The 12,146-nt window shown below is 35.9% G+C and overlaps 1 protein-coding gene across 1 annotated transcript; it reads right to left on the minus strand.

The window, feature by feature from the left end:
- Positions 1-10,068: 10,068 nt before the first annotated feature.
- LOC128858588 (uncharacterized) lies at positions 10,069-11,350 on the minus strand. The gene is made up of 2 exons (XM_054094986.1): positions 10,653-11,350; positions 10,069-10,562 (listed from the first exon to the last, which is right to left on the minus strand). Exons 1-2 carry the CDS (start codon positions 11,233-11,235, stop codon positions 10,126-10,128), a joined length of 1,020 nt encoding a protein of 339 aa, XP_053950961.1. The 5' UTR covers positions 11,236-11,350; the 3' UTR covers positions 10,069-10,125.
- Between the last annotated feature and the right edge of the window lie 796 nt (positions 11,351-12,146).

Below are 12,146 nucleotides of genomic sequence, written 5' to 3' on the forward strand. Positions count from 1 at the left end.
CAAAAAAAAAATATTTGGAAAAAATTAAATGGGCTCGTGTAAATTTATGGGAAAAGTGTTGTTTTTTTTTAATAAAATAATATTTAAAAAAAAATGTAGGGGAAAATTTTTTTTTGCCATTTATGATGGATCATTAATTGGTTTGTAACAAAGCCGAACTCATCGTTGCGTGAAGCTGGAGCAGTTTTAAGGAGAAGTGGACGTCTGCGTGCAGAAGACCTCGAATTCCGGAGAACATTGAAAAAATATCTGCTCTCATTACCACACATTGAAAAAAGACTTGCATGGCCTAATAATATTCTTGGTAATATTCTGGGTAATACTCCTGGATGCATCTTCCTTTTGGGCGAATAGTTGCATACGTCAGTACTGGTGTATTACCTATAATCAACAATTTCAACGAACTGTTACGCATCCAGTTATGGTTCCCAAACATGAATTGCTGCTCCGAAAAAAGATTTGGCCGTTTCTTAGTGTTTTCCGCTAGTTTAAAAGCAGTTTTGATGAAAGAAGCAGTTTGACGAAGATGTTTGGAAGAACTAGCCAACCTTGGATTTTACAAGAAGATCATAAGGTTCGAAGGCGAAGGTGTGTAGAGTGGAAGCAGCCAAAAGGGATTGGAACGTTGGATTGGCCTTCACAGTTGCCCGATGTCAATCCTTCTGAAAATATAAAAAAAACTCAAAGGAAAACAAATATGTACGGTCAAACAGTTGTCAAGACAAATTCGGCTGATTACCTGCACAACTTGCGCAGAAATTAACAAAAAGTATGAGTCGAAGTTGTGAAACCACTATAGCTAATGCACCACCATGCACTATAGATTTTATAAGTCCATACAATGCAGTTTGTTAGAATCAAATAGGTCAAATACTTTCCAAGTTATGGCGGTCACGCTTCTATTAGAGAGACTGTATTTAAAAAATATATTAAAAATTACCGAAGATCAAAATTGTTTTAAGGGTAGTATTTTGTCCTAAAAAAGTATAAGAAACATTTTTAAATAAGTTTTAAAGAGAACCGCAGCTATATGACTTTAAAGAACTCCATAGCAAAATTTTCAACATTGAATAAATCAAAATTTTTAAAATTTTTTCGGTTTATTTCTTATTGTACTCAAACGTACAAATAAACAATTTTCAGGAAAATTAAAGATTATGCCCAAAATATCTGGTTCACTTAACATAGAATCGATCTACTATGAAAATAGTATCAAGTTGCGGGGTTAGAGGCTTACTTTGGTGCAACATTACTACAAAAAAATATGTAAAAAAAAAAAATGTTTTTGTATGCTATTTGATGTTAATAAAAGCATACTATAAAATCAAAACGATCGCATTTTATTCCTAAAAAATATCTATAAAAATGAGTACTTGATAAGACTATATTATCTAAACGTCAGTAGTCGAGATGCGAAGTAAGCATCAGCAGCGTAGGCAAATTTTGAAAAGCTAAGTTATTTTAGGCGGTCGCCTATGGTCTTGAGCTCTCTTCACCTAAAAGAAGTTGCTACTATTTATAAAATTCACCAAGTTTCTAAACTTTGCAGACCTGAGAACAGCAAGATATTCAAATTTATCTCTACTGATTGCCTCACTCATAGTAGTAGCATAAATATATTATATGGTGTCTCTTTCTGGATATTCTGCATCTTCTAGGGACGTCATTAGGGCCCCCTATATGTGTGCATGTGATGTCAAATAAGAACATCGGTTGCTGAGTGAATATCCTCTCTCCTCAGTTTGATTCGAGATTTTGTGTTTCAAAAAGTGCACGTGCCTGGGTTATGTCGTGCCAATTTGGCTCTTCAAATTTGCTCTCTATATCGATTACCCATCAATCAGTATCTAAGACCATTTGTGTAATTTCTATATTGCCAGGGCAAAGGGAGGCAGCCCACACCAAGCCCACATGGAGTTTGTAGTAGCATACCTGTATATTTATAAACTACACGAAGAATTAAAATCCAAATAATTACAGGAGCCGTTCAAGTATACAAAAAAATATCCATTCTAGAAATGTTTTAAAAGAAATTCGTACATGAATTCGTTTAATTTTTTTAACAAGCAAACAAGTATAAATAGGGCATGAAGGCATAGAGGGAAACGAGACAGAGGATGGAATAGTTAAAGCGCGAAACTTGCAGGGGATCAAATAAATCAGATATTTAAACCCCTGCGCACAATTCAAAAAGAACTAGAGGAACGCATGGTAAGAAAGGCAAAAGGCAGATGGCTTTGCCTAACCAATTGCAAAGTTGCCAGGATCGTAGGATCGTGTGTAAACGACAAGTATATTAAATCGGTTATATTGTTCGATAGAAGAAACTGCAGAGCTTTAGTTGGCATACTAACAGGGCACTGCCTAGTTGTAGCTCACTCTTGCAAGCTAAATTTAACCATTAACGACCTTTGCAGAAAATGTAATGAGCCGGGTACAAGAGAAACCTTGGCTGTCCGGCTCTCTCGGAAACTAGACTATGCTACCTGGGTGCTTACAGTTTTGAAAGGATAGAATCTATCCCAGAACTGGACCGGAGTGCCTCCTAAAATTCGCGAACAGTACGCGCATCTTGAGTGATGCATATGTTCGCTAAATAGGTCTCTGATCTGGTACCGAAATGGTCTCTGCGTGGCTTCGTCCAGCCGGTATAACCTTACCTAACCTAAATAGGATAAAACTCACCCCGTCTATCGCTTTTTTTATCTCTAAGTTTTTATTACATATTGTCGCCTTAAAGTGTAAGCCTGCAAAATCTGTTTTTTTCGGTAAACTAAAACGCAAAAATATTTTTCTTAATTTTATAAAAAAATAGAATTTACTCACGCATGAAGGCATTTTGCTTTATTAGTAAGTTGTATATAATTCTTTGTCGTAAAAGTTTTTGAAATTTAACTTAATTTTTTAATTCACTATTAACATTTAAATTTATTTTGAATTTTTTGAAATTTTTTATCATTTTTTCATCATATTTTTTTATCAATTTCAATTTCAATTTTTCAATGAATATTTGATTATTATTGCTATTATGAGCAAATTTTGCACTGCAGCCTGAAAAATCTGTTGTGCCTCATTCATGAATTCTAAGTATTTTTCTGAGCCCAAGTCCTCATTAAATTTGAGTATTTCCTCTATTTTATTGAGTTTTACTTCTTCATCTGGTAAAATATATTTAACCAGGTGTTTGTCCCGCTAAGGCAACATCTGGACACTATACCAGCACATGTTTGGCGGTTTGATCTTACTCTCTACCGAACCTAAGAATTCCACTGGAGTATATTCCCAGGTTAATAAGATAATGATGCAATCTATAGTATAACGCCATGCAAGAATTTCTGTGATGATTCTAAAATTATTCTTATTGAATTCCGTGCAATCTTTAAAACAGTTAAAGCTACTTATCATTGATTTTTATTGCGATGAGTCAGATAGATTTCCTCAGACTGATCTTTTTTGTTTTTCTTCTACTTCTTGAATAAGAGAGGAGAAGTTTACTCTTTTTTAGGCCACAAAATGGCCTGTACCTATAAATGTGCTTATCTGACTATTTAAATCCACGTTTCAAACTTTACTATATTAATTTTCATCAAAATTGCACACTTTTTAATTCGAATTTTTAGAAAACTTCGGGTGTGAAATTTGGTAAAAAAGTGCAAGTTTTGGTATTAAAAAGTAAAAGTAACAGGCGGTTAAAAAATCGCATTTATTTTCGAGAAATGTTTTTTCTTTTATATGAAAGAAACTATCCAACAGCAAAAAAATTGCAAAAATTCAGTAAGCGGTTTGAGCCACTTGAGGACTTTTACTTAAGTTTTTGTATGAGAATCAATCTTATTTTGATTAAAAAAACTTAGAAATAAATAAGATACAAATAAATTTACGAAACTTGTCAATAAGTCCCTGTGTTTTAGTTTTTTGACGCAGTGTGCGAGTATGTTGCCAATTTCAGATATCCCATCTGTGTAGCAAAATCTTAATCTTTTAAGGCGCGTTAATAAATTTCCCACGGATGGTGTTCAAATGGACATTTGTTACATACGAAAAAAATAGGATTTCTTTGAATTAAGTGATAATTTTTTTTAATTTTAAAATGTTTAAACCTTTGTACATATGTACACACATATATGAAAATTCGTATAATTCTTATCAATTATAGAAACGAGAAATTCTTAAGAAAGCGAACAAAGAGTATTGCTTATAATATTAAAGTTTTTGCGTGAATATTTTAATAAACTAGTAAATATGTACATTTATGCAGACTACTTTTGCAAATCTTCTGCCTCTCTATTTTGTTATATAATCAACACTGCTTCCACAAACCGACTAATTGTAGTCTTGCTGCTGTATTGTGATTGCCCGGCTTCCTTTTGCATTCGAAAACTTGCAGTATAATTCATTTCACTTCAACGGATTTGCATAGCATGTGATTCCGTAATCTTCAAGTTGAGGTGTGAAAAAAATACAAAAACAAAAAATCCGAAAAAATATTGTATTTTTAATCAGATCTAGTTCCAACAACGTGTACGTGAAAAAATAAAGCGCTTTAGAAATATTCGTCATCAATTCTTAACTTTATTTTATACAAAACTGTATCTATCATTTTTGTGCTTTTATAGATGGTTATGGTAGTATAAGATTCAAACTTTAATTTGAGTATAAGTCGATATCTCTGGCACGTCAGGTATTTGAGAAAAGTGGAAGTAAAAAATCTAATTATGAGTTTCTGTTACCACTTTTCTAAAAACCATAACGTTATGTTCATATTTGGACACCACAGTGCGTTCAGCACGCAAAAATATTCGGAAAATATTATCTTACAAAAACAATACATGTGTAATCTTTTTAAGTGTAGGATGCGTACGGTATTTGGGAACAACTTGAGAGTGAAACTATTAAGCTTTTACAAGTATTTTGAACAAAAGTGAATGAAAATTCACGAATTTTATACGCAACATTAACTTATTGTGTATCTATAAAACCATTCAATAATATTTCCATTAGCTGCAATAACCTCCCCGATTAGAGCTCGGAAACGATTGCATGCCCTAATCAAATGCTCCTTATTCATATTGGCCATAAGGGTTTCAATTGCTGCCTTCAGAGAAGAAAATGTGTTATGAGGATGCTTATTGGTTTCACGCTCAACAACGCCTTATACGTAATAATCTCGGGTATAAGGTCTGGGGTGTTAGGAGGCTATTAATTCTTTGTTATGTGGCCAGGGAAATTTTCAGCCATCCAATCTGGTGTCGCCATTGCAAGGAGCAGATTCTTCTTGAAAGATGACCACCCACCAAGGATGATAGAATACAAGGTTGAATTTTCCGAATTCGCTGTGTCGTCGGAGGGGAATCACTTGTTCGTGAAGAGAAAGAGTATGCAAAAGCAATATAAACAACTAAACACAAGAAATTTTACGTTCACATACCCACTTTCTTGCCACGGTGTCTTCCACAAAAAAAAAAAAAAAAAAAGAAATAAAAAAACAAAATATGCATTTGTAATTTCACAATTAAACCCGCCGCACTTTGTTTTCATTAGTTTATTTACTCTAAATCTCACAAATCATAATATTAAATTGACACGTCGCTAAATCTTATGGTAAACTAAGTTAAACTTTAAATAAAAGCTGAACTCCTATATGAACTTTTATATTGGGTATGGGAATAAGTTTCCGTCCTTTCTTAGCCAAGGTTACGAATCTTTCAAAAAGTTAAGTAATACATGATATTATGTGAAGTATGTGCCATTGGAAGCTACAACTTTACTCCATTTTTCAGGCGGCATCCCGATTCCTCTGACGAAAAATTCGAGTTCTTTTGGCTTGGTCCATTCATTGATGAATGACGTGACGATGCGATGCAAAAAACCTGTTTTTTCGGGACGATCGTAGATATTTTTGACGTCAGATAAAAAAGGATATTTACGCTTGAAACGAATGTCAACTACTGCGATCGAGACCTCACATATACACCTTCAAATCACCAGTATATTACTAGAGCGAACACAAAAATAGTATCAGCAGCGACCCCTCTTTTGCGAGGGCGGAAATTTATTCGCATACCCAATAATAAACGTTTTCAATTTTAAATGTATGGATGTGGTTCCGCTTTGCAGAGTATCAATTTTGTCTAGTTCTCAAAATAATACGCCTCATATCGTTATATAGTTCGCGGTAGTACGAGGGGTGCCTTTAATATGTCGGGATTTGGCAACCCTGGTGTTGCAATCTGGCAACTGACAGCTGTATCGCAAAGTTTGACATTTTTTAACATTTTTTAACATTTTTTTTACGTACTCAGAACGTTTTGAAATACCAGCGCTATTTGTGTTGTTTACAGTAACTTAAAAGATTCATCTCGGTCCAAAAATGGAATTAAATCGTGAACATTTTCGTGCGATTATTTTTTACAATTTTCGACGTGGATTAACTCAGCAACATTGCATGGATGAACTTAATTCATTTTTTGGCGATGAAGCTCCATCAAGGACAAGTGTTTATCGATGGTATGGTGAATTCAATCGTGGTCGTAGTTCACTCCAAGACGAATTTCGTGAAGGTCGTCCAAAATCAGTTGTTGTTCCGAAAACCATAGATGCTGTGCGCGAACTGATATTGCAAGATCGTCATGTGACCTATCGTGAGATTGAGACAATCTTAGGCATTAGTGGGACCAGCATACATTCAATTCACAATTTGTTAATCGCTCAAAAAAAGGCTCGTGTCGATTGGCCGAAGGAAATGCTCAAAAAATACGATCGCGGGGCTTCGAAACACGTCTATGACATCGTGACAAGTGACAAATCATGGATTTACGCGTATGAGCCCGAAAGTAAACAGCAGCCGACTGTATGGGTGTTTCAAGATGAGCCAAATCCAACAAAAGTTGTTCGCGCACGAAGCACTTCCAAGCAAATGGTCGCCTGTTTTTTCGGAAAAACTGGACATGTCGCAACCGTACCACTAGAACAACGCAGCACAGTAAATTATGAGTGGTACACAACCATTTGTTTACCATTTGTCTTCCAAGAAATTAGGAAAATAAATCGCCAAAGACGGGTCACTCTTCACCAGGACAATGTGAGCTCTCACACATCGGCTCAAACAACTGCATTTTTGAGCACCCAAAACATCGAATTAATGGGTCATCCGCCGTATAGTCCTGACTTGGCACCGAATGACTTCTTTTTATTCCCGTACGTAAAAAACAAACTGAGAGGTCAACGTTTTTCGACACCTGAAGAAGCGGTTGCGGCATTCAGAATGCATGTTTTGGAGGTACCTCATTCAGAGTGGCAAAAGTGCTTCGACAATTGGTTCAAACGCATTCAAAAGTTTATAGATCTTCATGGAAAATATTTTGAAAAACAATAAAGTGATTTTCGATGATTAAAATTTGTTTTTGTTCTCTAATCCCGACATATAAAGGGCACCCCTCGTATACCATTGCTTTTTCAAAGTCATTATTATTTGTCAAGTATCATGGTCCGCGTAACTTCTGAGAGCTGAACTGTTGAGGAGGATCACCCAAAGTGTTCCTCAATTACCGCACCATTGTCAATTCTATGCAAAAATGTAATAATAATTAAATATGTCTTCAAAATACAACTTTGCAAGCCGCGTAAAAAGGAGAACGGGTGGGTTAAAAAAATTCTACGTTAAAATAATCCGCTTAAAAAATAATTTTTGAAGTGTTTTGTTCATGTTCGTCGTGGTAGCGCCCAAAGGTATCTTGTAAAAAAAATTATTCATTTGTAATCCGACCATCACTGTTAACATAACATTTTCGGTGAGATCTGCAAATTGAGTTAACTTCAGTCCAAGGCGAAATGAATACTATGGTTGCGCCATTAAAAAACAGTTACTTTATTTTTCGCGGTTTTGACAAGTCTGACGTCAGCTCAGCTCGCAATACAAAACAAACGAACAAAACAAACAAGAGTAGGAAAAAATGCGTTTTTGTGAAAATTCACTGAATGGCTTGGTAGTTTTGTGAGATTTAAACTAATCAAACTAATGGAAACGAAGTGCCGTGCGTTAAATTGTGACAGCACAAATTAATATAAATCCTCCAAATGCAGTTTGTTTGAGTTCTTATGAGGAAGACGCCGTTGCAAGAAATTGTGTGTCTGTGTAAAATTTCTTGTGTTTGGTTGTTTCCTTTGCTTTCGACTAGTCTTCTTCTTCACAAAGAAGTAATCCCCCTTCCTTTTGCTTGTTTATTCATGGGCTCTTACGACACGGCAAATTGCTCTATCATTCTTGACTTCAATCGGGGTTTCCCTTAAGATTGCATACTTCCAGCAGCGCCAAAAACGTGCTAAGAGAAAAATTGTTTTTAGAAGGGATAGCAATAGAAATAAGTATAAAAAAATAGTTTACATTGTTTATTAGTACTTAAACTCTATAAAAAAATTAATTTTAATTTTTCTTTACAAAAATTAGGATATAAAAAATCACGTGACCCCAAAGTACAATGAAAAAAAAAATTGCTCCACGGTCTGCATCATTTCTGCTAGAAATGTTGATGGCTCTGTAAAATGTAAAAAAATTATTGTAAAATAAACTTGTAGTTATAGTCAGTCGAGCCGGATTGTTTAAAAATTTTGCAATTCACGGCATTTTAAAGAAAAGTATGCGTTTTACGTCATAAATGTCACACTTTAAATATGCTTTTAAAATTTTTAATAAAAAATAAAAAATCCGGCTCGACAGACTATAGAAAAAACCCTTTCGAATATTAAAACAAACCGCATTGAAAAATATTAAAAATTGTATGAGTTATTATGCAGACCGTGCCGGAAAAAAGGCGAGTTTAAACTTTCAAGTGCCTCAAATGAAGGACAGCTGCCTGTGCGCATCAAACTCTCGTCGGCCAGTTACATTTTCTACCATAACTTTGTATATATGGGGAATTTTTACAATCGACTTCCACAGAAATACGCAAAAAAAAAAAAAAATAATAATGGACGATTACTTAAGCGAACTCTACAGTTGGCGATGCCATGTTGAAGTTTTTAACATCATTTGGACGTGTTTGTATTCGGCTAACGCTTGGACGCTTTTTGAGTCAAAAAATACGTTTTTACTTTCTTATTGATTTTTTTCAATATCCAAGATATCCAATGTTTTGCTAAAACTTAAAAAAAAAATAAAGCTTTTTTTGACACAAATAATAAGTGTAGCTTTGCCATATTCGAATTTTTCGAGAATGGAGATTTTTTCATTTATTTATGTTGGAATGTAATGATCAAATTAGCATACCAAAAATGGCAAGTTTATGCGGTCGATAAACTAATTTTAAAGTTTTTTTAAGCCCTAGAAAAAAAAAACATTTTGAAAATCAACGATATATTGTAAAGTCCAAAAAGATAACTCGAATCAAAAAGGGAAATCACAACTAAAATGATGTAGTCCTAAAAACATTGCTCATAGCTATTGGTGATTTGTGTTATGCAGAACCAGAGCTTACATTATATGCCGAATGTTTCGGATCATTACACTGAAACCAGAAATCATCACCAAGCCCCAACTGTTGAACGCTTTCCAACATGCTAATCTTTGAAATATTTAAACAAGAAAATTGATCCATTGTTGACTCTATAAAAACAAGTTTGCCAACTCCGTCATACACCCCAGACCATCACACCTCTCCCGCGATGCTTCACAGTTGGTACACGAGCTCCTCCTCCTATTAGAGGAAAGGGTCTTGATGTTGTTCCATAAATGGAGGGACCTACAGTTTTAAGACGACTCCGAAAGGCAGTTATTTTTTTATGAGGAGCAGAAATGCACTCGAAGGTTTGCCATTGTCTGCCGAGGGGTGACCGCTATTAGAAAAACTTTTTCTTCATTTTGGTGTTTCACGGAGATTCGAACCAACGTATTCCGAGTTCCGAATGGTAGTTACGCACCGGTATTGCCAGCCGTTTCGTGCACTTTCTAGGCACAAATATCAAAGCACATTTAAAACATGAAATTTTGAAAAATTAAGAGTTCTTAAGTCAACTAATTCGCTTATTTCAAGGTACTCCTTAAACTTTTTTTTTATATTTTGCTTCAAAATTTGTCAACTTTTATTTATTTTTACAGATGCTTAAGAAAATGAAATCATGAAACGGTCGCTAAAAGTATCCCTGTGGTGGATAACTGATATGCTGCTCCTCCTGCGCGTTCGCATGTGTACGAGCTGCATAAATTAGTGCAGCAATGAAGGCGCTATTATTCAACACCATCGACATGATAGTTGCCATCTTCAGCATAGGTAATAGGAATGGCAACACCGTACCCATAAGAATAGCTGGCATAACCATTACCGGCACGGCCATTTGTAGGATGGTGCTTTTGTAGGAGGAGAAGGAGGAATTCTTTTTATTCTTGCGGCGTATACCACCACCACCAACGGCATTTCCAGCGCCACCTAAACCAGCTTCGCCTTGCTTTGTGTGCGCAAACTCATCGACTTGGGTTTCTGTCACATCCGCTATGCCCAGAGTTTCATCGATTTCCTCAACAAGGTTTGAAGCGCGACCACTCGCATGCACATCTTGTTTCTTTGATTCTATGGATATACATATAAAACAAAAGAGAAAGTTGAGAAGTTAAGAATTTTCTGAATTTTTGTTTTACTTCTGTTTTATAAGCAACTCACTTTTGCTTTTCTTCAGCGTGAAGCTCAACTTATTATCACGGCTCGGCACTATTTTTACCATAATCCCCGGCAGGAAATGCAGTTTGATGTCGCGATGCTTGAAGAATCGTTGAAATTTCGTAACCAAATACTGATTCAGCTTCTCATCCGACATATCAGAGTATTTGTTATTTACCAGACTGCCCACACTGTCCTCCGAGTCGAAAAATTGATCGAGAAAATCGCGTGTCAAGTTGCCTGTGCGGCTGAAACTCTTTCGTTCCTCCATTTTCTGCAGCACAAACAATTTCGTGCAACGCAAAATGCTAAAGTCGCGTAAGCATTCGTAGACGCGCATTGGTAGAGACGCCTGAAAGTATGGCACGCTTTTAACCAGGTTTCTAGTGTGGCGTGCAGCCGAAGCGGTGGCTGCAGCGTCGTCGTTGCTGCTGCTATTATTAAACGCTTCGCTATGCTCGTCGCTTGGCGGCGTGGGCGCGCTATCATTCAAACGCTCTTGATTGGTGGAAGCGATTAGCCCAACAACAGTAATAAAAACCAAAATGAGGGAGTAGTAAGTTGGTTGAGAAATTTTGCACGCCATTTTTTAAAGCAATCGCCCAGATGCTCAGAATTGAATTTATTTTTGCTATAAATAAGAAATGAGTGATAAGCAGAATCAACTACCGCTCGCTTTGCCGCGTTACAATTCTGTTGCACTTCTGTGCTCTTTTGTGCGCGATCAGCGACTGATGCGGTCAATTGTGCAGCGCGCCAGCAAACCCCAAATGTTGCAGCTCTTTGAAATTCATGATCGAGATTTCTAGCCGGAAATTCTAGACTTTCTTGTTGGTGGCGAAACTAAAACGGCATTCGACTCTGGCAAGAAAACTCACTGCTACTACAGCACTGAACATTTGTGTGTATGTATCTGCCATGCAATACCGTTTTAATGGGGTTCTTGGAAAGAATCTAGTCCAGCACATCTAACTGCCAATGCCAATGCCATTCTTCTGTGACGGCTATCCACCACAGTTTGTTTAGAAATTCAACTTTTAGTTCATCGATTTGTGTTGGTGCTGTTTTCACTTAATTGATACATTCCAACATACAAACAAACCGGCGTATTAACATACTAACAAAAGCAATTAGAATGGCAGGAAAATGTATTTGTATAACAACAACAAAAAATAAACACCTGATTATTATTTTGCGTAAAAGTTGTCTTAAGTAGCACGCATTTATTGGTAAACAAACATTTGCACGAGTACGAGTATATGGAAATTACCGTTAGCATCTCCATTATGTGTAGAGTTCTTTGATGAGAACAGTAATTGATGATGCAAATGGATGTATGTTTGTACGTTTATATGTATGTATGTATGTTTTATGTGTCCGTTAATCTTCATTACCTATCAATTGAGATCAATTCAAATCCAAATACAGTGCACTCGCGGTAACTCGAATAGCCGCTAAGTCGAACGACGTGCTAACTCGAACACATTTTTTTCCCTA

Source organism: Anastrepha ludens, chromosome 2 (assembly GCF_028408465.1).
Source record: "Anastrepha ludens isolate Willacy chromosome 2, idAnaLude1.1, whole genome shotgun sequence".
Classification (NCBI taxonomy): domain Eukaryota; kingdom Metazoa; phylum Arthropoda; class Insecta; order Diptera; family Tephritidae; genus Anastrepha; species Anastrepha ludens.